General features: G+C 39.5%; 1 protein-coding gene across 5 annotated transcripts in view; it reads left to right on the top strand.

Annotated features, from left to right (window-relative positions):
* Positions 1–26,635, top strand: part of Enox1 (ecto-NOX disulfide-thiol exchanger 1) — a 538,862-nt gene that overhangs the window by 394,486 nt on the left and 117,741 nt on the right. For all 5 annotated transcript variants that reach the window (XM_027928919.2, XM_071610779.1, XM_071610780.1 and 2 more), the window contains 2 exons: positions 9,095–9,201; positions 12,965–13,082. In XM_027928919.2, the coding sequence (XP_027784720.1) occupies positions 9,095–9,201; positions 12,965–13,082 (225 nt within the window). The remainder of the gene's footprint in view (positions 1–9,094; positions 9,202–12,964; positions 13,083–26,635) is intronic.

Genomic DNA, 26,635 nt, shown 5'->3' with positions numbered 1-26,635 from the left:
ATTTTATGAAGTGCTAAAATGTTTTTCCATGTCTGTAGAAGTCATTGCTATAGTTCATCCATGGGAAGGAAAAATCACCATAACTGCTTTAGCAACTCGATAGGTTTTTTTATTTCTCTCAAAATCATGCTGATAGCTATATTTGCCAATGTATTAAATGCTGGAAACATTGTTTCCATTTAAAAAAATATTTCTTTGTTGTAAGGGAATAAATGTCCAGAGGAAATGATTTTACAAAAGCTTCCAAATCAAGGATGAGCACAGAATGTTCTATTCCACAGGATACCAAAATCAATAGTAGAGGATGCTAGAAGCCTGCCACACTGAGCACAGACATTTTTAGTATCCTTGCTTTCAGTATCACCAAAAACAACAACAACAAAAAAAACACAACCAAGTGGAATAATGATGTTGTCATTAAAAAAATGTTTTTTAATGATAACAAAAATGTGAAAGAGAAATGAAGTCTTACACTTTGAAACAGTGAAGAATTACAGAAGGCTAGATCTCAAGATTTAACACAGTACATGGTCATTCACAAAATCACAGCAACTTAGGAAAGATAAAACTTTGCTATGAAAACCCCACTATCTTGATATGAGCCTCGTTCTAGGGACTGGAAAAGAAGCCACCACTGCCAAGCCTCAGGGGAGGTGGGAGGCATGTGTATGTGGTTAGGCTGGGGGATCATGGAAAAACAGTTCTTGGGTGGAATGAATCCACAAAAAAATATATATATATATTTTCACAAAATTGATTGAAAGCCAGATATTTAGAGGAAAAGTGAGATGTGACGAAGTTACTATGAGGCAGAAATGAACTTTTCTTGAGTCTATACATCTGAAAAATTCCAGTTGAGCTTAGTGTGCTGGATCTCCATGAGACGAAAACTGTATCCAGAAAGTGAGTGGGTTTCTGTTGAAGGAGACAAGCCACTGAGGTGTGCAGACACCTTCTGTGGCAGGGCAGGTGTATGACCCACAAAGCCCAAAATGATTACTATCTGTTCCTATGCAGAAAAAGTGGCCAACCCCTGTCCCAGAGACTCCAGGACTGTCTAGTGAAACCCCCTTTGTCTTGGGATCCAGGACAGAGGCTGTTCTCAGGTCACACAGCCATATGGTCCTGAGGCTCAGACCTGACTTAATTGGTTTCTCAGCTTCACATCCCTCTCATACAACAGCAGTCCCCAGCCCCACCTCCTTAAGATTCCCCCACTGAAATCTATTACTCAACAAGGTATATTTCAACCAAAAAAGAAAATGAATATTAGGCAAAGGGGAGAAAGCTGAAGGGACAGACTGAGAAAAGACAGTGGTAGCTGGTAGACACAAAAGATGCAGGGACCCTTTTTCCAGACGTTTTGATTCTTCCGCACTGTGGTTCAGATTCCTCAATAAACTTTTGAAGAGAGATAAACATGGCTTCCTGCCTCATCACAACCTCAAATGTTTGGCTTCTTTGCCTTGGAAAATTCTACTGACCTACAAGTGTCAGCCCACAGGTTTTTAAACCTGTCCAGCCTCGACTGGCGCTCTCCCTTGGACTCCCTTACAGTAGTTCCCATGTGGCAAGCTAATCAAGTATGTAGCTCTTTTTCCCAGCTTTGAGCACCTCAAGGACAAGCCACATCTTTGCTTTTTTCATCTCCAGTATCTAGTGCAATGTCTAGATACATTGTATGCCACAGAGCTCATAAGACTGGAGGATGTGGACATAAATTCATGAACTGAAGTTTGGCAAATGTAATTTCCATTTCTAACTTTGCCACTTGCTAAATATATGACCTTGGATGAGAAATTACATATCTCCTTGAATCTCAATTTCTTCATCAGTGGAATGGGCTGATAATGGCAGCTACTTCAGAGGATTGTTGGGAAATTGAAATGAGATAATGTTTTAAATCAGAGGTCCTCAAACAGCAGCATGCATTGGAACCACCTGGAGAGCTTTTAAATAGCAGACCCTTGAACCCCACCCTCAGTTCCTGATTCAGTGGGTCTGAGGCCCTAGCATTTGCATTTCTCGTGAGTTCCCAAGTGATGCTGATGATGTTGGTTCAGGAAACATGCTTTGGGATCTACTATTTGAAATCATTAAGCATTGTGCCCAGTAATTGGAAGTAGCCTAATACCACTGGATAATTTTCATAGTACCATTACTAGATTAATCATGGGAAAGAAGAGTCACTGTTTTGAGGAATAAAAGATCTGGAAACCAATATTTCCTCCTCCTACTGGTTGACCACTCTTAACAATGAATCAGCTACTAAAAAAAGGGCAGATTTGATAAGCCTGGACTTGTGTCTATCAGTTATAATGGAAACTACAAATATGGATATTGCTGGAGCAGAAATTTGGTTGCCATTTAATTCTCGCCTTCTCTCATCTATCAGGAATGGCAAAAATTAATCCTGAGTACCCACTATTGGCCAGGGAAAGGGAAACAATAAGAAAAAAATTTAGTGGACATACATCAGAATACAATTTGGCAATAGGTCTCAAAATTAAAAATTCAGATATTATTTTATCTATCTTCTCCTGAGAACTTTTCATAAAGACATTTACGTAAAAACATTAGAATATATGACTGAGGATATGCATTGCAACCTTATATATGAATAATTTCCAAGATATGTTAAGTAAATAAAAACAAGGTACAAAGCAGTATGTATAATATTAGCACCATTGTGTAAATGAGAAATGTACAGAATATACATGATCCGCAGAGATGCTTCTCTGGATAGATCTGCCAGAATCAGTTAACACCCGTTTTCCTTAAAGAGAGAAACTGGTAAGGGGAATCAGGATGTGAAGGAAGACTTTTACTTTACCTTTTGTTCCTTTTTTTCTTGCATACACATATTACTTTCATTGAGTTAATAGGTGTAGACTAGACAGGGACTTTGTCGTATTTTAAAAGCTTTGAAAATGCTATCATCATAAGGAACCACTGGAATTAGAATCCCTTTGCTTCATTACTTTCCAAAATATTTTAACCTGTGCATTAATAAGGGGCCCCACAGTTTTCTGAAATGTCTTGAGACTTATACACATCTTTAAAAGTCAATCTCTGTTTAATATCTTTTCATCTATTTGAGCAATCTGACCATTTCCTGCTTGCTGGAAATTTGCTAAAAACATCATCTTTCCATTTTTATAATTTGATCAGCATGTTTCTCTTCCTGCTGTAGGTACCTATTCCCTAAAAGAACCAAATGTCTGGCCTTATCTAGCCAGGAAGTTTAGAAATACTGCGTTTGAAGTTGGTGTCTTAGACTCTGGCTTAAAGGCTGTAATGGATTCACAATGTCACAGATGCTCTTTTTACCCATCACAAGACAGAACCCCAATGCTCTTTTTCCTCCTTAGCTTGAAATTCTAGTCCAGGGCTCCCATTTCCTGGGCTTCCGGCCAGGCAACTGTGCTTAAGCCCAGCCTCCGATGTGAAGGTACAAGAGTCCATCTGGAGGTCACTTTCAAAGTGACCTCCTCATGCTCTTCCTCCCTGGCCTCTGTCCTGCCTCTCTGGGTGTCCCAAGAGCCAGAAACCCTTTAGGGCATTTTTCCAATCTAGGGACAAAATTTCCGAGTCTGGCACATCTGTCACAGCATTATATCTAAAGTCTCAGTCTTTCATTCCTTCTCCCTGAAAAAGAATTCCACCCCAGCTTTCATATTTAAAAACAATACCAAGCTTGGTTGGGGGAGGCCAACTGTTTCATTTGTTAAATGCCTTTGAAAATCTCTTCTGAACTGTTCATGGAGGATTTGGAAAAATGTCATCCTTCAAATAAAAAAAAAATAAAAAAAGTTCCTCTGAACCATAGAGAGCGGAGGCTCTATCATGAGCCCAGATAGCATTCAAAACAAAAAATTAGGCGTGGAAGATTTGTTTGAGGTGCTTTATAAAAGCAAGCCTACTGCCTAGAAGAATGTAATCAGTTGCTCCAGATATTTGGGACACTGAATGGATTTAAGGCTCTTTCACAGCTATTTAGCTGGAACAAGGATGCGGGAGGCTCAGGGACCATGAGGAAGAGGGTGGCAAAGGAGCAAGGGCTGTGTTTATGTTCTTAGGAGGAGCTAACGTTTCTCTTTGAACACTTCCAATGCTTCTGTGCATACAGCTGAAAATTCAGGGGCTCTGTAAAGCCCCCAAATCTGAGATTTGCCTGAGTGCCCTGCTCTTTCCCAGGAGCCTGTTTAAATGTGGTCTGTTTCTGCACAAGTAGATGTCCTGTTCTGATCTTCCCTTCCTTAAGAAGACTAAAAGCAAGTGCTTTTCAAGGGAGTTAGTCACATTCCTCTATCAAGCAAGAGATGTGCAGTAATGTGTACATATGATGTATATGTGTATGTGGTGTGTGGATAGCTGTGTCTCCACACATACACATGCATGAGTTAATGAACACTCTAGAAGGGATTTACAGCTATACACGGTGCTTTACCAGTTTCATGGAGGCTTTCTTTATCCTTCCCATTTTAACCTGCTGGGTGTACTGGGGACCCTAGTATGGCAGCTAAGGCTGACACTCTGAAGAATTGATCACTTTTCTCATGCTCCTCAAACAACCTAATTTAGGCAAAACACTTACAGAATTTGGGAGGAAAGATTTGCAAGGTATGAAGAGTAAATTTAAATTTTCTGACTGAGAGCTCTTTCTGTTGATATATTTCAAAGCTTTGGACTATACTTTCTTGAATAAATAAGTAGCAATCAAAACAGGATTCATGCTTTTTATCTGATACAGGATCATATGGGGCCCTCCAGCCACTGGAGTAGTGAAGGAACTGGGCAGGGGTGATCTGAATTTGTTATGCCTATAGCACAACTTTCTGAAAGCTGCTTTTTTGAACAAATGCCAATGCCATCTGGTTTGCCATTTATCTCTTTTCTGAGAAGTAGAGTTTTGAAGGTAACAGTAACTACTCGTGACTTTATTGTGCATAGAGCAAGCAATATGAGTTATATGAGAGAAGTAGTAAATCGTAGTTTAATTCATGGACTTCCGCTTTGGTGTTCCCTGCTGGAGACAATGAACAGTGTATGGTCTTTTCCTGTGACATCATCTGATTTATGGCTTTAAAAACATGCCTTTGAATCACATTCATTAGGGCATTCTGTTTGGGGTGGTTTTCCCTTAATGATAATGAATTCATGCCGATCCAAGCACTCTTCCAGAGTCTTTTTGTGTGCCCATGAACTTTCATTTGCAAGACAAATGGCTGGTTTAGGGTCAGTCTGCAGAAATGAGAGAAGAAAACTGGGCCATATGAGTACAGTAAGAGCATTTTCAGACCTATGCTGGGTTGCACTATTTTTATTTTTCTGTCTTTTGGATTTGTGAATATGTGAGCAAACAGGTTGGAAAGCAAATTTCACATCTTTCTCAGTCCTTGTTCTGTGCTTGTTCTTTTGGTCTCTGATGTTCTTCCTAAGCTGGAGTCATGTGATCTCCCTTCTCCCTTCCTCCTCCAGAGCCAGTGAGCCCCTTGTTCCGTCACTGCTCCCTGTCCAATGAGTATTCGCTCTGCCCTCCATTCAAAGCCTCTGCCTTAATGTAAGCCTTCATTATTTCTCCTAAGCAAATCCTCCTGGCATGTGTCTCCCCTGAACATAGTATAAAGTTCAGAGTCTTGATCAGCATTCATGGTTCTTCCTAATTAATTCTCACCCAGCATCAGCCCCATCCCTACTAAGGGCTTTCATATGAAGTCCTTTTATAACTCCAGCCTTAGAGGGGCCACCTTTATTTCTCTGCTGAGTAGTCATTGAGTCACTATTTAAGGCCTATCAAAAATACTGCCTTCTTATGGAGTGATCCTGATTCCACCTACCTACTTAGTTACTCTCTCCTCTGTGTCCCCAAAGCAGTCATGCAGACCTCTCTTGTAGAGGGTAATTATCTGCTTCCCTTTCTTTCTGCCCAAAGACTAAGATCTCATCAAGGGTAAGAACTATGTCTTAATCATATATTTCTAACAGTTAAAATCTCAGATGTTTGTTGAATGAATGAATGGATGGTTGGATGGATGGATGGATGAATGGATGGATAGAACTTATGCCCTAGAATATAGTAATCATGTTTTCTTTGAAATTATATCACAATTTTATTTATAGTTTTTATAGAACATGATCCTTCTTGACATATTATTTTGAAATCTAGTATTTGTTGTTAATAATATCATTATGTAAAAATATATTATTTAGCCCACGTAAATTAAAATATGATGATTACTACTATTAGGTTCAACATGAATCCCTTTCTTTTATCGTACCATTTTCTTTTAATATAGAAAGAATAACAATAGTGACACAATTTTAAAATGAGAACTTTTATATGCAGTGAATTACTTAACTGACACACCTGAAAAACAAATCTTATACCTTTGGGGATCCAGGGAATTTCCCTCTATCCTCACCACCTTTGTTTTTCCAAGATTCCTTTATAAGTCTGCCAGTTATCAGTTGGTGATTGCAAAATACTATGTTGGTCAGCTTCCAGAAAGCCAGAGAAATATAGCACAGGTTAATCATCTCTAATCTGAAAATTTGGAATCCAAATACTCTTGATTCTAAAACTTTTGAATAACAACATGACACCACAAGCAAAATTCCACACAATGAACTTTATTTCATACACATAAATATTTAAAACATTGCATAAAATTACTTCCAGATTATGTATACAAGATGTATAGTATACATAAATGAGTATTTATGTGTTTTAACTGATATATCACTATACACCTACATGCTTGAGTTGATCTGTTTTTACCCTTAAACCTGTGCATCTTGAGCTCACTGGGTCTTTCTAATAAGTGCTTTCTCTTATCTACTCCTCTATATGCATTATTGGTTTCTCTTGCCTTCACCCCCCCAACACACACACATTTTTTAACATACATATTTTTCTCTTTCTCATATATATATATATATTTGGTGCCAGGGATAGAACTCAGGGGTGCTTAACCGCCTAGCCACATTCTCACCCCCTTTTTTATATTTTATTTTGAGACAGGGTCTTACTAAGTTACTTAGGGCCTTGTTAAATTGCCAAGGCTGGCTTTGAACTCACAATCCTCCTGCCTCAGCCTCCTGAGCTGCTGGGATTATAGGCGTGTGCCACTACACCCAGCTGTGTCTTGTTTATTAAGAGCCTTCTCTGACTAACAGCAGAATTTTGACTATCACCACCCAATAATCAACCTCAACCTTTGTTGCTCCTTCCTCTCCAGCTCTTCTCTCAGGATACCATTTTTCTTCCTCTTCTAAATGATGCCAAAGAGTTCTGCTATTAAATCTTCCCCATTACTCTTTATTTAGTAATCTCATGATCACCCCCTGCCAGTTGACTGTTGCAACTGTTGCCCCTGCAAAAGGCAACTGAAATCCCTAGGTCCCCAGCCTGCAGGCAGACAAAGCAAACAAAGTCCAGATAGTCTAGCTAAGCAGATTATCTTCCTCACCAGCCATGCTACACACTGGGGGTGGTGGTCAGGCAAAGGCCTGGACTTACAGCAGCTCAACTAGCAGTGCCAGTTCCTCCAGGTGAGGTTCGAGAAAGAAGCCACATGAGCTCAGGGACTTGTGTGAGCCCAGTTGGTGGCAAATCCTCACATTAAAATTGAGTAAAAGAAATTCATCGTGTGAAATGATGACAGTTTATTAAATAAAAAGGTCTACTGCTGAGGTTCTCCTGAAGTAGAAAACAGTAAACATAAATGTCCCCATACATTTAGAAGTAATTATTAGCATTGTAAAGATATTCACAGTGCCAGTGGTGTTTATTTCCTTCTCTGTTTATTTATTTCATGTGCTAATTTTTTAAACTAAGACATTGAGTATTGTGCTTCTGTGAAGATTATTATTTACTCTCTGACATTCTGTAGACACTAGAAGTTCTGGAAGAGCTTTGATGCCCTTTTTTAAATAATAGAGCCTTGGGAATCACTTGTAAAAGATTTATGTCGATAGGATGTTAACACCCATGACAACCTAGTCTGAACTGTGCCCTTCTAAGTAAATATTTAGAAGTTCTGATTTAATCATGTGATTAAATCAGTACTCTAGTTTCCTTAATCCCATGCTTACTAGATCAATACCTATTTAAGCAATATTGAGTCCATATTTGGTTGCCCCCCCCCCCCCGCAACACCTACTACTAAGTTCTATCCCTTCCTCTATGTAATTCTCATCACAACCCCTCCACCCATATCATTCCAATAGTACCATGTCTGGAAGCAACACAAGTGCCAGACGAAGACAAGGTAATAGATTTAGAACTTTAAGAGATTTGAGAGCCAGATTGTGGGGATCCTTATTAACACGATAATAGAATAACAGAGAATGGTATATGATCATGATGAAGAACTATGGAGGCAGCATATGGTGTTGAAATCAGACCTGCATGGCAGTGCTGCCAGTTGGGTGAGCCTTGGTCTGTCTTGACATGGAGGCGATGGCTCCTGGGACAGCCAGAGGGATGGAGGGCTGGCTGCAGTGGATGCAGTGGGGGGAGAAACAAGAATAAGGAGGAAAACAGTCCCTGAGGTTGAGGGAAGCCATGACACAGCTATTCATTTTCCCACCTTGGAACCTGGACACGGTAATGTCTTTAGAGGGCTGCAATGGAGTCCTTAAGATGGGACCAAAAGAAGAAATGATATATGCTTGGCTCTTCTCATTCAGCTACTCCTCCCTGGCTTCCCTTCTAAGCTCTTAAACAGGCATTACTTTATCTTTATTCATATGCCAATAACGGAGTCTATATATCTATAGACCTAGGTATATAGACCTACTAAATCGCATTTTAAACAAGAGCCAGAAAACATTTGGAAGTAGATCTCCATGACCTTTTGCCAGTCATATTTGGAATTTGTTTTAACCTTAAGTTATGGAGACAGACTTGAAGGGAGACATCCCCAACCTTGCTAAAAATGTAAGTACATAAAGGCACAAATTGGATGGATATTGATGATGTTGTAGCTACTGTGACATCATCCATAGACTCCTAGTGTCTTTGCTTTGCTTCCCTATAGTGATCACAACATAAATTACTTGTCTTGTTTGACTTCCTTGTTCACCAAAGTTGAGCAGATTGTGGCCGTTTTCAACGCTTCCACCAGACAAAAAGCTTGGGACCATTTCTCGAAAGCTCAGCGCAAGAACATAGACATTTGGCGAAAGCATTCTGAGGTTGGTGATTTTATTTTTACTTTTTAACCACCATCACACAGCTGGATTGGCAGAGAATAGTGTGGCTGCAGCCACTACAGTTTTTGTGACAGTGGGCAGTCCTCCTGCTGTTGTCCTGTCTTGTTGTCAGCTCAGACGTGTTCCTTCCCCAAGAAGAGCAGCCGACTTAACACTTAGAACATTCCTCTCCCCTACAAAGGGAGAAGAGAATCTTTCCCATTGATAGTACAGAACTCAGAAGTAAGCCAAGATATTTTTCCTAACGAATTAGTTTGAAGAAAAGTGTAAACTTAACATAGGACAAAAGTACAATTTTTTTTTCCAGTGTTCTTCAAGATGACAGTTTGTTCTTTGGGCTAGAAATGGCAGGTATGCCTCTCCATCCATGTCTTCTCATCACAAGCAGTGTCAGTTCCCTGTGCAAGCCATCAGGTTCTATACACATCTCCCCAGAGCAAACGTCACAAGGGTGTGATGTCGGCCCTTCAGCATCAGTGCATGTGTGAAGTGTGAGTATCTATCCTCAGGGAAGGAGCCCACCTTGCCACCTAGACAGACCAAAATGTCACATTAGTCATTGGTCATCCAGCTGTTATTTTTAACTCCACAGTGTAGTGTACGCTTTGAACCTGTAATTTCAAAGTAAGTATACTGTCTTTGTTTGCTTCGTTTTTTTTTTTTTTTTTTGTAAGTGAAAGAATGTTTTTCATTTGGATGCCTCTTCATCTCTAGCATGTTAATATTAAAGTTCTCAAAATGATATTCCCCTCTTTCAAAAATCACAAACTTATAGAAGGTAAGATTTATTTATTTAATGATGTTGGCTCACACTTGTAAAATAAGTGTTTCACAAAGAGTTTGAGGAACCACAAAGTACTATGGTATCAATCATCTGGGTAGCATTTTAAGTGCTCATTTACTAATGCTAAATTACAGTTGAATACCAGTGGCACAGGATGTAACATCCACATGAATACCAAATAGATTCTTTATTATCACCATTATTATGGTGAATACTGAATGACTTCACAATAATGGGACACTTAAAATGCTAGTGCAATTTATTGTTAAGGGCATTTTAAAAATTTTGTTCACTAGTGCCTAAGAAGGTGGTTGGTGACTGATACAGTTCTGTTCCTCTATTTAGGATTATGAGCAAGGAGGAGATGGGATTTCTCATGAGTTTTTTCAGGGCCCCCAAAATAAGGGCACTTGCCTGATGTTCTCCCTGAAAACGGAATTGAGACCCAAGTCAAGGGTTATTTTCAAGAGGGACAGAGTCCTCTATTTTTGATGCAGATGAAAACACAGATTGGAATCTATAAACTATGATCCAGATTTGGGAATGATCAGTATACAATTTTTTTCCTTCACATAAAAGCCAAAAATTTTAAAAGAAATGTTAAGAGAAAGGCAGGTAGCATGGTATTGAATAAACATGGGCATGAAAAGACCATTATTGGCATGGGAGGTCAGCAGATAGAGATATTGATCTAAATCATGCCTTCTGTCATGTCTGACTTCCCCCACCACCATCCCTTATTCCTGCCTCCCCCCAGACTGGGGCTGTCCAGAGCAGGACATTCAGGGCTTCTAGCCCTGGTCTAAGGAAGCCTGCTTGCTTTGCTTGGTCCTGGAAGTGGAAATGTGCCCTGCAGAGGGACGGGTAGAATGCAGTCCAAAAGGTCCACCTGTAAAAGGGCTTCACGCCTCCTGCCACTCTGCTACCTCTTTAGGTTTACATTAAGACATGGAACTCTAAATTACCTTTGAGTTTCTCTCCTACATGTCGCTTAATTGATTAAATACCAGTTGGTAATTTGACATTGTGGATGATTTCTCAGTTGCATATAAGCTTGATAATTGGCTTGATTTTTTCCCCCACATTCACATGTACAGCATCTGTTAATTATCTGCAGCACCTCTACGGATTTATTAAAGTGTACTAGTGATTTACAGCTGATACAGAGGCACCCTGTGGAAACACCCTCAGCGCCCCCACCCCATGTTTTCCTGTTCTGCCACCCTTCCCCACAAAAACAGCTGTGGTGTGACAGTTTGTCATTAATGTAGGGACTAAACAACAGGCCCTTTGAGCCTTGTTATTCTTTCCACCTGACTTTTCTTTGTTTTAAGTATTTGCAAGCCACCCCTCTGGGCAGTTGGATTCTTTGTCAATAAAAAAATTAGCTGTCCACCACCCAAATTTCTCCCCACCAATCATGGGTGACATCACCTCCAAGATCCAATGATGTTATTTAAAGCAGAATTGGCACTTATTTCTTCTAGGTGGCCTGGTCCCATAAGGAGGTGTTGTCTGTCATCCCTGGGCCTCTCAGGCATTGTGATGGCCCCTCCCAGGACCTTGCCTCTCTGCCTTCCCTCTTTCCTGTCCTCTGCAATTGTGATTCCCAGAGTGCAGAAGTGACCAAATACTGTTAGCAATAATTTCCTTTCCATCATGTGTAGTTAAATTCTAAGAGCTAAGGGGAGCAAAGAATTGAGAGGACCAACCATCTGGGATGATGGGCAATGGAACAATGTTTAAAGTCATGCCACTAATAAATTAAGTGTAGTAAATTAATTTATTGTTTTAACAATTTGACTTTTATTGAGGCTCCAATTTAAATAAGGAAAATAGAATAATGGAGACTTTTCCCTGTAAGACTTTTCGAGGACAATACATGTAAGACGACAGAATGAATGAGGAGTCACAATATATAACATGCATCTTGGGAAAAAATAATGATGTAATTATTTAAAGGGAATGATTACAATGTCTTGATTTGAGACACAGTAGTAAAAAATTTAACGTGTAATTCTTTATTCAGTGAGGTTTCCTGTATACTATTGTATTCAAACAGCCTTGTATTATTATTATCCCCTGCTTATGGGTGAATGGAAAAAGGCTCGAAGAAACTGAATGACTTGATTGCAGCCACGCCCCTCATTAGTAGAGAAAGTAGGCTCTAAAAGCAATGCTGAAACAATCAGCCATCACCACAAAAACCATAGCCCCAACGTGATAACGTGAAACCCAAAATGAGAAACATCTGTTTTTATTTTGTTCCCTACTATCTTTAGAATTTTAAACTTTGGATATCTGAATGTTGTGAGTGTGCACGTGTGTGTAATCACACACAGGCACATACATACATGCAAGGCACTACGTTCGTGTGAAAATAGCTCAGTATCATCAGCTTAGCACACCAGGTGTCTAGAGTGATGCTAAGACTCGTATTTGCATTTTCTCATTTCATCCTCAAAACTCGTAGCATCAAATTATTCCAGAAAACAAATTGAGGCTAAGAATGTTCCTAAAGTTACCCCAGGGCCAGTGATAGACTAGGCTCTTTTAAACTTCTGTTGCTCAGGTTCCTTACCAGTAGCTGTGCTAGCTAAGTAATAGGTATTTCTATGTAAACTTTGCCACAGCCCTGCTAGATTATTAATGCCCCCCTTTCTAACAAATGAGGAAATAGAGACTGAAGAGAGATTTAAAAATTTGTGAAAGGGCCTGTCACGAGGCCTTGGTGATTAGGGATTTATCTCAAGTGTGACACCAAAGCTTTTAACCTTTTTTTTTTTTTTTTATTACTCTAGCCCCCTTAGAACTTCATCACAGATTAGGTGAAATGATGCTTGGGTCCAAGCTTCAGATTCTGAACATTGATATGTCAGTCTTAATATACCCAAAGACCAGTGGGAAGAGGTAGGATGGCTGTGTCCATGACTCTGATAGTCATGTATCTTCTGCTTTCAGGAGCTCCGAAACGCTCAAAGTGAGCAGCTCATGGGCATCCGTCGTGAAGAAGAAATGGAAATGTCTGATGATGAGAATTGTGACAGCCCTACTAAAAAAATGAGAGTCGATGAGTCAGGTAATGCTGATAACTACCACATACCCGCAAGGTATCGTAATGAGTGTCTGAATCTGGAGATGGAGAATAAGTCCTGGGAAATAGCCTTATAACTCACTTTTGAGTTACACTATACTTTTGTGTTTGACTGACTCTGCCTTTATTAATAGAACTTTAAAGTCTTAGGAACATAGTGATTTAAGTTGTTCCAGTTATTTCTCCATATGTAGATCTGGGGCCATTAGACTTTTTTTTTTTTTTTTAGGGATGTTTGCCTGTTCCCATAAAAATCCTTTTCCAGAGGGTGGCAGCCACACCTGAAGCTGAAATACAGATAAAATTTGGTTTCAGTCCATGTACTTGTTACTTGGGAATTGTTTAATCCCTAAAGATTCTCTCTAGCCTATGAGCCAACACGCTGGAAAATTAGACTTTTTCCCCAATAAATTTTAGTTCCCCTAACCTGTAATCAAAAGGATGGCCCCATTGGGCACCAAGCGAGGGGCGCCACTCCTTAGATTATAAAAAGGAGAAGCTTAGAGAGAGCCTTGCTTTGTGTGTTCTGTCTAATCTGAGATGCTGATTAAAACTCTCTCCTAGAATTGTATATAAGTTCTTTGATATTATAAGAGCAGGCAAGTAAAATGCTCATTCAAACCTGAGACACCAAGGGAGACAGCTTGTCTGAGGGGAAGGGTGATAAATAAAGGATCTAGAAGACCCACAATTGCCACCATTACCAGAGAAGAAAATTAGAGAGATGGTATAGATTTGCTCTGTCTCCTCCTAGGTACCAGTGAATAAAGCACACACCTGTCTAAGGCTTTTTAACAGAAAGATTGCAGGAGACTAGAAAAAGGATCTCTGCTAATTTGTCGGTAGAAGAGTAGGAGAAAAAGGAAAGAGTTTCCTTCACCCTCTGACAGTTCACTGAAATGAACTGAAAATAAACAGAAAGAACAGGAGAAAAAGAGACACAAACTTCTGATTCACAGAAGTGATCACAGTGTGTAACCACCCCCCACAGCTCAGAAGCCTATGTACCCCTTTACCATAGAGGGGCAGGATGGAGAATATAGACAGTTTTGAGAGGAATAGTCAGTTGTTTCTAGGGGCACTCAGTGGGCTTGTAGAAACACAGTGGCCAAGGATAAATTCCTTGGGTCTATAGACCAGATAATGAATTTTAAATGGTTCTCTTTGGAATGTTGAATGGGACCAAATAGAAGACAATGATGTATGACAAAAAGTGTCCAGGTGAGTTTACAGACTTCAGCCTCACTTCCTGCAATGAGTTTAGCCAATGAAAGCTCAGGGAAGGGACCAGAGGGAATCCTTCTCTTCTTCTGAGGGTCTGGACTCCTAGCCAACAAGGAGGTATCAGAGCCAAGCCTCTTCCTGTACCTGCTGCTCTCTAAGCTAAAACAATCAGTATGCGGGGGGGGGGGGGGGGGGGGGGGGTATGTAGGGTGGCTGTCCCTGGACTCCTTCAGAAGTCAAAACCAAGATTGCAAAAAGATCAGGTCATTGAGATGGCAAAATGGTTAGGATGGTCATGAGCAAACTCCTGCATCCAGGCCACATGGAAGGGATTTTAATTTCCTTAAAGCAGTCCTTCTCAAAAGTGTGGTCCCAGTCTAGTAACATCTGCATTACTTAGGAATGTATTAAAAATATAAGTTCTCAGGCCCCACCCATGACCTACTGAATCAGAGACTCTATGGGGAAGGGAAATAAGATCCAGCCTTCTGTGGTTTAAACCCTGTTAGGGGATCCTGATTGATGCTAGAGGAAGTTTGAGAACCACTGTCTTAGCAAAGTAGAGCTTTCATCCTCAAATTCCATTCACATAAATCTTTCAGAAGCTTAGCATACAAGTAGGCACCATGCCACCCCTTCTGAAGCCATATATCCTTTGTCTGAAAAAATAAGCCCAGCGTCTGTGTGTCAATGTATGTCTCTTATTAAGCTGATCTCACATTTCTCAGGAGTGTTTCACTATCAGGTTTGGGTTTGTTTTTGAGGGAACCACCTTCTTCACAGCATTTCTATTCCATAAACCTCCATATGTCAAAAGAAGGGAGTACTGGTTTGATTCTCTTAAATTCAATGAGATCTTGAGATAAATAAAACTTTTTTTTTCTCACAATGAAAGAAAAAACACCAGCTTTTATTGTTTTTGAAGTTTGTAGATGAGAGGCAAGTTGACATGCAACTTGGAGTCTTAATTTCCTTACAAGGTAGGTGTAGAAGAAAAGAATTGAGTCGATCAGAAATTCTGATTTGAACTTGTGGCTTTTTTTTTCTTTCTTTTTGGTGGTGACATTTCTTTTTAAATAACCTGTCAATTGTCCAAAGAGGAAATGTGTATAATTTCAGAGTCTGCTCAGGATAGGACTAGAATAAGAATGACTCTGAACAGTACGCCCACTGAGAGGTCCCAGCTAGCCTTGGCAGCACATATCCACCTCCAGGACTGGCTCCTGACCTGTGCAGTTGAAGTGTCCCTGGAGATGTCAAAGACCTCTCCCCTGGCCTGGGGCCAGCGATCCTCCGGAGGTTTGTCTGCAGAGTACTGTTCCCAGACGTCTCTTAGTTTATTCCCCAGGCATCTGATGAGAGCAGGAAGTCTAACTTGAACTTTTAAAAACTTTCACCAGGCCTGTTACTTGGTCAGCAGAATTAATGAACAAATGCAGCACATGTTCTCTACCACGTACTGAGGGAAGCGATGAAAGAATTGGAGTTCAAATGCCAGGCCCCGAGCAGTTCAAAGTCTTTTTTGTGCTTTTTCAAAATGGACCGAGGACATGGCATGTGGTTTCTGAAGAAAGCACAGGACTGATTAAAGAGAAGGAGAAGCAACTAGCCTTTTTCATTCCACTGGGCCCTGAAGATCCTGCCCAAAGGCAGGCAGTTGTTTTTCTTTCAGCCCTGGGTTTTCAGGGACATGGCCTGACAGCAAGAATCCTTTCTGGTCTTTTTCACTAAACCAAATCCCTGCTCACTGCTGCTTGAAGCAAGGAATGGAAGCTGGAGGAAACCACCCCCGCCCCCCCCCACCCAGTGTATCTTGTTAGGTGACACACTACTCATTTTAGGTACAAATTTGCAACTGCCGCTAACCTGCACAGAAGCTGGCCTCAACATGTAGTAGTCTGATTCACTGGAATTGCCAGATGTGGAAGAAGGTGTGAAATCCTCTGTATTTATGGAATCCCTTGTTCATGTCCTCTCTGCTAACACAGCAGGAATTTTACCTCAGCTCTATTAGGGAAGTAGCTAAACCAGGAATTCTCGGAATCTCTAGGGAAGAAAGTCCTTGGTGGCTGTTTATAGGGGGCCCGTAGTCCTACAGGGTGCTTAGGTCTGGGCATCCCAGTGCCCCACTTTGCTTGTCATCTCCCCTCTAGAACAGAGACCACCCTGCAGGGGTTTCTTTCTGGGGGAGATGGAGAGAATTGCCTTTGTTTCCAGAAAAGGCACAGTTTATTTTGTAAGGACTTGATGATACCTTGGGTTTAATCATTTTTTTTTAAATGATCAAGCTGGGCAAGATGACATGATTGGAGTCTTAAATACAAAAAATGAATAAATACAAGAAATAAGATTGGAGTCTTACACAAATCTGTAATCCCAGCAACTGGGAGAGTAAAGTTGGGAGATAGCAAGTTTAAAGCCAGCCTCTGCAACTTATCAAGACCCTATCTCAAAATAAAATTATTAAAAGGGCTGGGGATGTGCAAGGTCCTGGGTTCAATCCCCAACACCTTAAAAAAAAACAAAAAATGATATTCAAAAAATATTAAATATATTTAAAGTGATATTCAAAATATTCAATATATCTCTCCATTTCTGATTATGAAGAATATTACATTCTAGTCTTACCTTTTACTACATAAAATGATTTAGGACGTCTTTAGCTGGAGTTCCTGGGCTCTTCAGTTTAACTACTTCGTGATTCTGGGCAGGCAAGTCACCCTTCCTCATCCACTCATCTTAAGAGGGGAAAGCAGTTTGTTGGAACAAAACTAAGATACTGATAAAACTGGAAATGAATTTGTTCACAAGTTTGAAAACCATGATGGATTTATGAAATCAGCCATTCAAGAAGACTGGTGTCCCACTCGGAAGACTGTGAAGATAAATTTTTATAAAAATTCAGATGTGTGACAGTTTAGTTGGCAGGTCCATCCTTCTTCCTCTTTTTCCCCACTTCCTCCCTCTCTTTCTTCCCCTCTCTCCTGTGACTTCTCCTGCCTCTCTCCTCCTCCTCCCTCACCTCCTTCATCCACCCCCCTCTTTTAGGTCCATGGTGGGGGTGGGGCAGATGTGCACCAGGAAGGAAAAGGAGAAGGGTCAGAGGAAGTCTGTCCTAGGCTGTAAGACCTGCCATGGCAGAACCTGATTAGTTTTAGTGTTGAGAGAGTGAAATGAGCCAATGCATGTCAGGCACTTCTGGTTTTAGAGATAATGCCCAACCTAAAATAGGTGCCCAGTGAGTGTTAACTCCACTTGTTATCTCCCTCTTCTCCAGCACCTAGCCCTGGGCCAATCCCCAGGTAATAGCTGAATTAAAGGTTGTTGATTTCACTTGCCTATTTCCCTTCATCTGTTCTTAGTGTTTTTGCTGCCGTTGCCCAAACATCATGAGGAAGATGTGAACATTTGCTCTGATTAAATTTAAATGGCAATGGCAAGTGTTAAGAAGCATGTTTAAATAAAAGCATGATTTCTTTCCCCAAAATGTGTAAAACTTTAAATGAAACTCAGTGCTGCATGCTGTATAGGCATCCTTCTAATTATTGACAACATTCTGATTTGACGACATTCCGATATTCACAGAGCACCTTCTCACACTAAATCACTCTGGACCCAGGTGGAGTTAGATGTGGCACTCCTGCCCTCCAGGGCGCGAGATGCCTTTTGAAAAGAAAATTTTAAGTTAATAAAGGTACATTGGCCAATAACAAGTATCCTAATGTCAGAAAATTAACTTTAGTATAAACCCAAATGAATGTCACTACCCAGTGTACATGCCCCACCCAACATTTGATGAATGTACACTGAACACAAAATTTTTTATAAGAGTGAAACTAAAATAGCTTTTGCTTAATAGAAAACCCTTAAATCATTCCATAATACACAAGCAAATGCTCCTGGATTTTAACTACACCTCATTTAAACTCTAAGCTCTTTAAAGGAGAAAACACTCTTTTAATCATGAAGAGTGTTCTCTGAGTTGTCAGTTTTCCATGGAAATTCACAACATAGAAACAGAGGTGGTTTTGTTTATTTGTTTGTTTTGTTGTGTTTTAAATTCCACTAAGAAGTCAAACAAGGATTTTCCAGGTCTTTCAGCCAACTAAGTCAAGTTAGGGACTCAGTTAAGTTCAGTTGGAATTAGCAGTATTCAGTCTTTATACCTTTATATGTAGCTGGAAATATTAGGTTAAACAATTACTATGTATAAGGCTTTTTCTGGTCCTCCCTTTGATTTCTTTGAATACCAGGACTATCTTTGGTTTTCTGATTTAGCTCATTTCCTGCATGGCATTGCTTCTGAAAAATACTAAAGGACACCTAACAGGGATATCATCTTCAGGCACAAGCTTAGGAAGAAGCTCACTGGCCCCCTCCACCAGGCAGCCACAGAAGAAGAGAGTTCTTAAATGCCAGACCAGGCTCTCATTGCCAACTGAAGAGGCTGACTGCAGAAGGCCATGTTACTGGCAGCTGCTACTAGCTTCCTTGTAGGAAGCGTTGACTGTGATCTTAGCAGCTGACTTTGGAGCTGCTCAGAATTTGGCAGAAGGTCAAGAGCACTGACACATGGAAAGTGGGATGGCTCAGTAGGAGACAACAGGCCAGGGTTCGAGCTTCTGCACCAGCAGATGTGGAAAGCAGGGGCATACGTCATAGTTGAGTGGAAGCCTGGAAGGATAAGATGTTTTCCCATTCATTGACAGCCTGGGACATTATCTCCTGAAAGAGAAATAGAAGAATGGTGCATGTCCAGCAGGAACCACCAAATTAAAGGCAAGCACTTTCTTTCCGATCACAGCCAAACATCTTTTGGGAACCTAAGTGCCAAACAAGGAAAAGTAAAGTGATTAATTGCACTAACATAGATGAAAGACGGTGGGAGGAATCTTCTAAGGTGATTGAGTAGCTGCTTCCTTCTTTCTGTCTTGCTAATTTTGCTGAAGGAATTCAAACAAATGTTTATTTGGGGTCAATTTTGCAATTCTCTGATTTTATGTAGTTACAATTTGCTTTTCATAATGAACATGCTTCTGAAAAATGTAGAAAATCATTTCTTTTTGCAAATTGCTTTACCTTTTAAATGCAAAGAGATAGATGCTATTAAATCGATCCTGCAGCACAGGATTCCTTTTTAATGGAAGCCCTCCTGCTGCCCAACCATACTGTGTTCCTTTGCTTTATAAGTTCACATTTCCAGTGTAAACTTCATGATCCTATTTTTATATTGCACCTAACCATGCCATCATTCCTGACATCTGTCATACTTGTCAAAACTTTCCATAATCCTGTACTTCATATAAAATTGACCCATGTTGCTAAATGCCATTGCGTCTCCCCAGTATTCCCACCCTCTAACTACTGTGATGCCCTCCATAAAATTCAGCTGAGCCCTAGCTGAGTTTCTTAAGCAGTCCACACCTGGTTGCTACCATTGTGGAGTTGCGTAGGTTCTTCAAATGGCCCATTTTCCCAGCTGCATTTGCAGAGCAGATTCCCGCTCTGTGAGGCTCTGGCTTCTTGCCTCATGCTATGAGCCCTGTGAGCCTTGTAGAAGGCTTGAGCTGATGGGCAGTTAGCAGGCAGAGGAGGAGTGTAAGGAAGTTAACAACCAATCTTCTGAAAGGGAGAGCTAAAGAGACCTCTACTTGGGAAGGGTTCAGACAAATGGCCAATGATCATCACGGGGTCACAGCATGGCCGCTGTGTACAGCCCGCCGTGCCCCAATGCTTCTCAACCTCCAGGAACACCATTATCTAGATTACAGTTGATTATGTTTTCCGGGCATTTCATTCTGGTAAGGCTTGACTCAGGACCATTACATAGGAGAGTAGATTTAATCCCATTTCCTTAGTAGGCTTTAAGGACACTGAGGGAATATTTATGTAATAAGATGCAAAGTTGCTATGGAAAATACTATAGCAACCTAACATCTCCCAGAGCCAAGAAGCCGCTTGTAACAGCAATCTAAATTTACATTTATTTTAGTGTCATTTTATCGACACTCTTAGTATCTCATTCTGACAGGATGTTAAAATATGTTTTCAGCTTGCATTTGAGCAAAATTAACACAGTGTTTTTGGGATTTAAGTGTGGTTTGCACAACTTCTGGAAAAAATCAGAATATTTTTGAAGTTTAGATGACAAAATCTGAGTAAGTTTGTAAGCTTCCCCACCCTCTAAACATGGGAACAAATTCCTTAGTAGCATTTATTCCAAATTTTTTATTTTAGTTTGTAAACAGTAATTAGCAATTCCTACTTACAAAAAAAGGAACCATCCTTTTTAATGTTGACTTATTTTGTTAAGTGCTTACTAGTGAGTCTACTATGTTTATAGAAAATACTTTCAGTAGGTCAACCCATTGCCCTCTGGCAGCAGGGAAAATTTTTTTAAGTTAAAAAATTGTCTATCACATAAATTAAAATTTCTTTTTTTTTTTTTTTTTTTTTTTATTGTTGGTTGTTCAAAACATTACATAGTTCTTGATATATCATCTTTCACACTTTTCTTAAAATTTCATCATTTCAAAACCTAATGATTAAGAATTATGAAGAAGGAAGAAAATAATACAGTTATGTTTTGATTTCTATTTTTTTCTTCGGCATAGATTAACTTCAAATATTTTTCTATGTATTTTTTAAAGATCAGTAACAATAATTCTAAATGATTTTGGTTTCAGACAGACCTCCTATGTAACAAGTTTAGAAGGTGAAACTAAGATCTTTTGAAGTAGTTACAGGTGCCTGAGGTTATTAAAGTCTGATAACTGGACGAGTCCTTCCAAGAGCACATTGTTAGGTCCCTTAGCTATGAACATGGCTGAGAAATTTTAGATATGTAAGCCAGTTGGTAGAGGGAAGGTAGTATCTATTGATATTCTTCTCCTCCCCATCTAAAATTTTGAAGTGTGACCATAATGCTGGTAAAATGGGACATTAGCCAAAAGAATCAATAACACACCATATTAAAACATATTCTGTTGCCAGCCTCTTAGCACTTTGTAATGTGCTGCTGATGAACATCATTGTCCTAATCTCCTTTGCTTCTATATTGCATTCTTCATCTAAACACAGTTGGTGACATAAAGGTATCAGACCTTCACCAGAGGACATCTTGTAGAATTCCCAGTAGCCATATAACTAATGAAAAAAGGATATTGAAAAAAGTACTTACTTTCTTCCTTTTCTCAGAAATTCCACTTGCCATTATATGATACTTATCTTGTACTTAGACATCCTGGAAATTGAAGCTCATAGCAATATAAAACATTATTATAGTAAGCTCGCCCACATAGAAAGGTCTAGAGACTCTTCTCTTGTACACGATTGAATGCTCTTGATTCCAGGAGGTTCTAAGTACCAACTCTTCTCCCCAGTTTCAGGACACAAAGGGTGAAGGCTTCTGGGAAGTTGCTAGAGAAGAATTTTATTTAGATTCCTCATCACTAGAGAAAAGAAAGAGAAACATTTCTGGGGAAAAGTCATAAGGCAGACTCTGCTAATTGTAATGCTTCAGGCAGGTACTACAGGTTCTTGCAAATGAGCCTGCCCTGACTCTTATTAGAGTTCCTATGTCCCAGAGGCCCTGACTTTCTTGGGACATGTTCAGTCATTAAAGCTTAAAGCAGCTGCCTAAATTTTCAGTTCTCAGAATTACTTTAGAAACATGTAAATATTTATCATTTCCTTATTTTCAAGAATGGAGTCTTGCTGTGTTGCTAAGACTGGCCTTGAACTCCTGAGCTCCTGCCTCAGCCTCCCAAGTAGCTGGGACTACAGGCACACACCACCATACCTAGATTAATCATGTAAATACTCAACACTAGGGTACTGGTTAGTTAATGACACATCCATGAACAGCCTCAATGAAGAATCATGATTTAGAAGACTATATAATGGCATGAGAGAATGTTCTCAATATATTGCTAAGTGATAAAAGCAATTCGAAATCATCATATGTAAATAATTCCAAACATGTGTTGTTTTCATACTTCATGTGTTAGGGAAAAATCTGAAAGGATATGGGCTAAAATATTCAGTGATTGTCTTTAGAAGGTTTGATTACAGGTGAGTTTATTTTTTCTTCTTTTTGCATTTCCAGAATTTCTACTGTAGGTACACCTGTTATTTTAATAATACTGTAATAAATATTAATTTTAAAATTACCTAGAAGACTCTGTGGTAAAACTAATTGTTAGTTGGGGATTCCCTCCTTTCCATTTCCAATCATTTTTAACAAGTCTAAAGTAGTGACAGCTAATATCAGGTGATAGAAGATTACTGAATTGCCTTCTCTTGCTTTAAATGAGAGAACTTCCACATTTAACTTACCATAATAATATGCTTACCATCCCAGACCACATAATATTAGAATTTTCTATCCCAAGGGATGATCACATTTGCATAACTTTTAAATGAAAGATCCAAGAAACAATTCAAGTTCTAAACCCAGTAGAAAGTGTTCTCACACACTGGGAGATGGGTGACAATGTGACTCCTGAGATATAGGAGAGACTTTAGAAATGTTCTGGAATTTCTTCCCTTCCTCACAAATAGGAAAATGCAATACCATGTCCAGAAGTGATATTATTTGCTCAAGAGAGTAGTGGAAAATCTAGAATCAATATTAGCTTCCTTCTTTTCAAGCTAATTGCCTTAAAATGGTACCACTGAATTTTATGGGGAAAAGACTCCAGAATCTCTCTCAAATGTCTTAAGTAGGCTCACAGGAGAGCCAGTAATCAGGTAAAATCAACCAAGGGTTTTGGATGCCTGCTTTGTGCATGAAGCCATGATGCCATTTGGAGGCAAAGGTGACTGGAGACCTTTATCACCTTGAAATACTAATCCAGACAGAGCTGAATGAGATTTATGCTTACTCTTAATTTTCTATGTTTTCTGCTACCTTGAGATTTTCTTCAACATAGTCAGTGTAACCAACAAATTGTTTTTAAAGTTCATTCCAACAGAAATCGCAGCTTTAAAAAAAATTCAGTAAATTGGCACAATCCCTTTTCTAGTTGAATGATATTTATTTCCACAAAGCAGAGCCTTCTGCATGGCTTCCAGCAAGAGAAGAAATGCTTTGAAGAGGTGGAGACACAGGAGGAGCAGCATCAAGTCACATGTCTCCTCGGATGAACCACACACCATCTTAGCCACGTTCTCTGCTTCCTAACCCTCTAAAATCATGAAGAGAAAAGCAAGGATGCTTCTCAGAACACAGGCATGCACTTGATAGTTGATCTGAAATGATTTGAGCTTCAATGTCAGTCCTTCAATTTTCTCTCTCATCCCTGGTTCTCTCTGCACCCCAGGGCCTGGGAGAGCCTACAAAGATCATCAGTTTATTCACTCACCATCTAATTTCAAGACTTATTGAACTGCCTCTCCTTGTTTTCCACTCCCAGGACTTAGCTTTATGAGATGTACTCTCAATATATCTTAAAAATAGAAGTCTGAGGAAGAGTATCTACAATATTATCAATCTTATTGAGTTTCACAGACTCAGGGAAGGTTTGATCTGGAAGAGGTCTTGGAAGTAATATGTCTTCTTCTTTCCCCTAATGTTCTCAATGCAATAAGAAAAAAAAATGAGTTTTGGCACCCCTAATAATAATCAGTTGAGTTGCTGACTAAATACAAAACGTTTATATTGGATATTTGTGATTTCAGGTTTTCAGGCGCAACTTGATCTATAAGGTACATTTGGCAAATCTTTTGCAGGTAGGATGACAGTTTTCATCTTTCAGTGATTTACCAGTCACTTCCTAAAATATCTGTGCTGCAAAACAAAATCTTCAGTGGAGTTTATATAATCTGAACATCCTAAAGCTATCCATTCCTCTATCTTTAGCACTTTACCTCCATGAATTGTCTTAAGTGATATCATAATACAAAGCAGGGATAAAATTAAGCAAATATTCAGTGAATTCTTACAATGTGTTTGGGACAGTATTCTTTGACTCTCAGTGCCAGGTTAAGAGGAAATTTAGCTAGCAAACAAGGTCTTATACTAATTGAGACTCAGTTTTTGATTTTGAGAGTCTTGCTTTCCACTTTAAAAAATCCTAGCAGCATGTCATCAGTTCTCCTTTTCCTGGAATAGCACCAGATCATGCGTCTGCACAGTCTCTGCTTTCTATGCTCTCAAAGTCACAGCCAAAGGCTGACAGAAAAACGCTAATATGAAGGACTGTGAAAGCTGAGAGTATTTGAAAAGTGTAAATCTGTTCACCTGGACTCTCAGCCCTAGAGAAGCTTTTGTGTTTATTTTAAGTAAAAATGGTGAACATGTGCTGAATTGGATAATCTTCCTCCACATAAGCTCAGGACCCTTCTTTCTCCATACATAGCCCATTGCCTTGTACACAGCTTTTGAAATAGTAGGTGGATATGCATTTGTTAGATGAATAACAGGAAATCAAAACAAGAACTAATTTTTCATCTCTTGGAGAATATTTTGTATTTTATTGTGGACCAAAAGGGGGGAGAAAACCCTCGATTATCTAATCTTTATAGCATTGACCACATTTTTGCGATAAGGACCCTGAGGTCTCATGGAGATTTGCTCCCAGTCTAAAGCTGGTATGTGGCTTCAAAGCCCCTTCTCTCTCTCTCTTTACCACCCCTCTTCCTTCTTGCAATTTAGAATCCATGTCTACTTGACTCTAAGATTGATAGGAGCAGAAATGTGGGGTGCAGAGTAGCCTATCTGGTGTTTCTCTCAAAACCGCTACTCCTCCGGAGATGTCCAGTAGACTCCATGTGTCTGGTCCACCTTTTCTGTGGAATTCTGCATCCCTAAGTACATGTCAGACTCTAGGGCAGGAAGAATAAGATGGTCTTTCAGGTCCTTGAAACCCAGGAGAGTATGGCAAGGTTAAAAGATGAAACTAAGAGAAAGAAGATTTTAAAAATAAGTAAGGTAACATTTGAAAATTAGAAATAGGTTGAAATTATTGCAGAGGAAAATATATCTTGATTTTTTTTGTAATTGAAAGTTGTTACGTCCTTGGGCTTTTAAAATATAAATTAACATTTAAATTGGACTTTTTGCCCCTTCTATGTGACATTTAGGCTCCTAAGGAATATTATAGTGGATGCCAAATCATCAGCATCATGTTAACAAAGCACTTTCTATAAAATCATCCATAGCACTTTCTCTCTCATGTTCAATAAAAAGCTAGTAACAAGAGAGCTGCCTTCTCAGAGGAATTCCTTTAACCTTTCAGAAACAAAATATTTCATGCTAATTCCTGCTTAATTGGAAGGAAGTCATTTTTTAAAAATCATCGAATATGGGTTTGAAGTTGGTTCCATCCCTGACCTCTTTAATTTAATCAAGGTCACCTCATAAACTTGCCCAAACAGCTCTATTTCTCAATTAGAAAAAGAGGCAAAGCCGTTTAAAAGCATTTAGTGTCTGATTAATAATGCTTAACTGGTGCTTCAGCACTTGCAGGGGCTTGGTAAGGAGTTGCTGGTAAGAATAAAACATTGCTACCTGAAAAATTATACTCATCAGAAACTCAAAACGAATCATTTTAATGAGCAAAGCAAAAACTGGTGTTTTTTGTGGGGGGGGGGGCGGATGTGAGAAAAGTTATCTTGCTTAATATAAAAGAGAGTTTTAATGTCTGAACAGCTCTCTCCCAAGGAAAAATTGCTATAATTTAGCTGTTCAGACAGTTTATACAATTCATGCACTCACCTGCCCAAGGACTCAGACAAGACCGAGTTTGCCAAAGCGGGATTTTTGTAACACTCAAACTACAGGGATGAAAAGAAGTAATGAGATTGCCTTGCCTGGTGGAGGAATGTGATCTGGAGCCGTCTGCATGGATGAAATATCAAGCTTTCTTGAATATATCTTTGGATCCTTCTATACACTCCCACTTTCTGGGCCTACTGAGGACAGTCAAGCTCATCTTACACTCTTTTGAGGAGAGGGTCATTATTTGGGTGGTCAAAGCATTAGAATGGCTCTGAGAAAGGAGCCTGTGAGCATAAGAACTGGTATCCCTGGCAGGAGAGTTTAGTGTCTGATTAAAAATTTAAAAAAATAGCAAGATGAAGTCAGAAGCTCCTAGAAATGTCTTAGTGTTGTTTCTGGCACATAGTTTGGCAAATGATATCCCTTCTCCAAGCCTTTCTTAGTAGTAATGTAAATAAAGGTCATGTTAAAATTTTCAATGATGAGTTTGTCAGAAATAACCAATTAAGGAACTTGGTGGCATTTTGCAAATACCAAGTTCAATGGTAATGTGGAGAACTGATACTGGTAAGCAATAACAAGAGGTATAAAT

This window comes from Marmota flaviventris, chromosome 4 (genome assembly GCF_047511675.1).
Source record: "Marmota flaviventris isolate mMarFla1 chromosome 4, mMarFla1.hap1, whole genome shotgun sequence".
In the NCBI taxonomy this organism is placed as follows: domain Eukaryota; kingdom Metazoa; phylum Chordata; class Mammalia; order Rodentia; family Sciuridae; genus Marmota; species Marmota flaviventris.
Note: the sequence above shows the minus strand (reverse complement) of the source record. Positions and strands in the feature narration are given on the sequence as shown.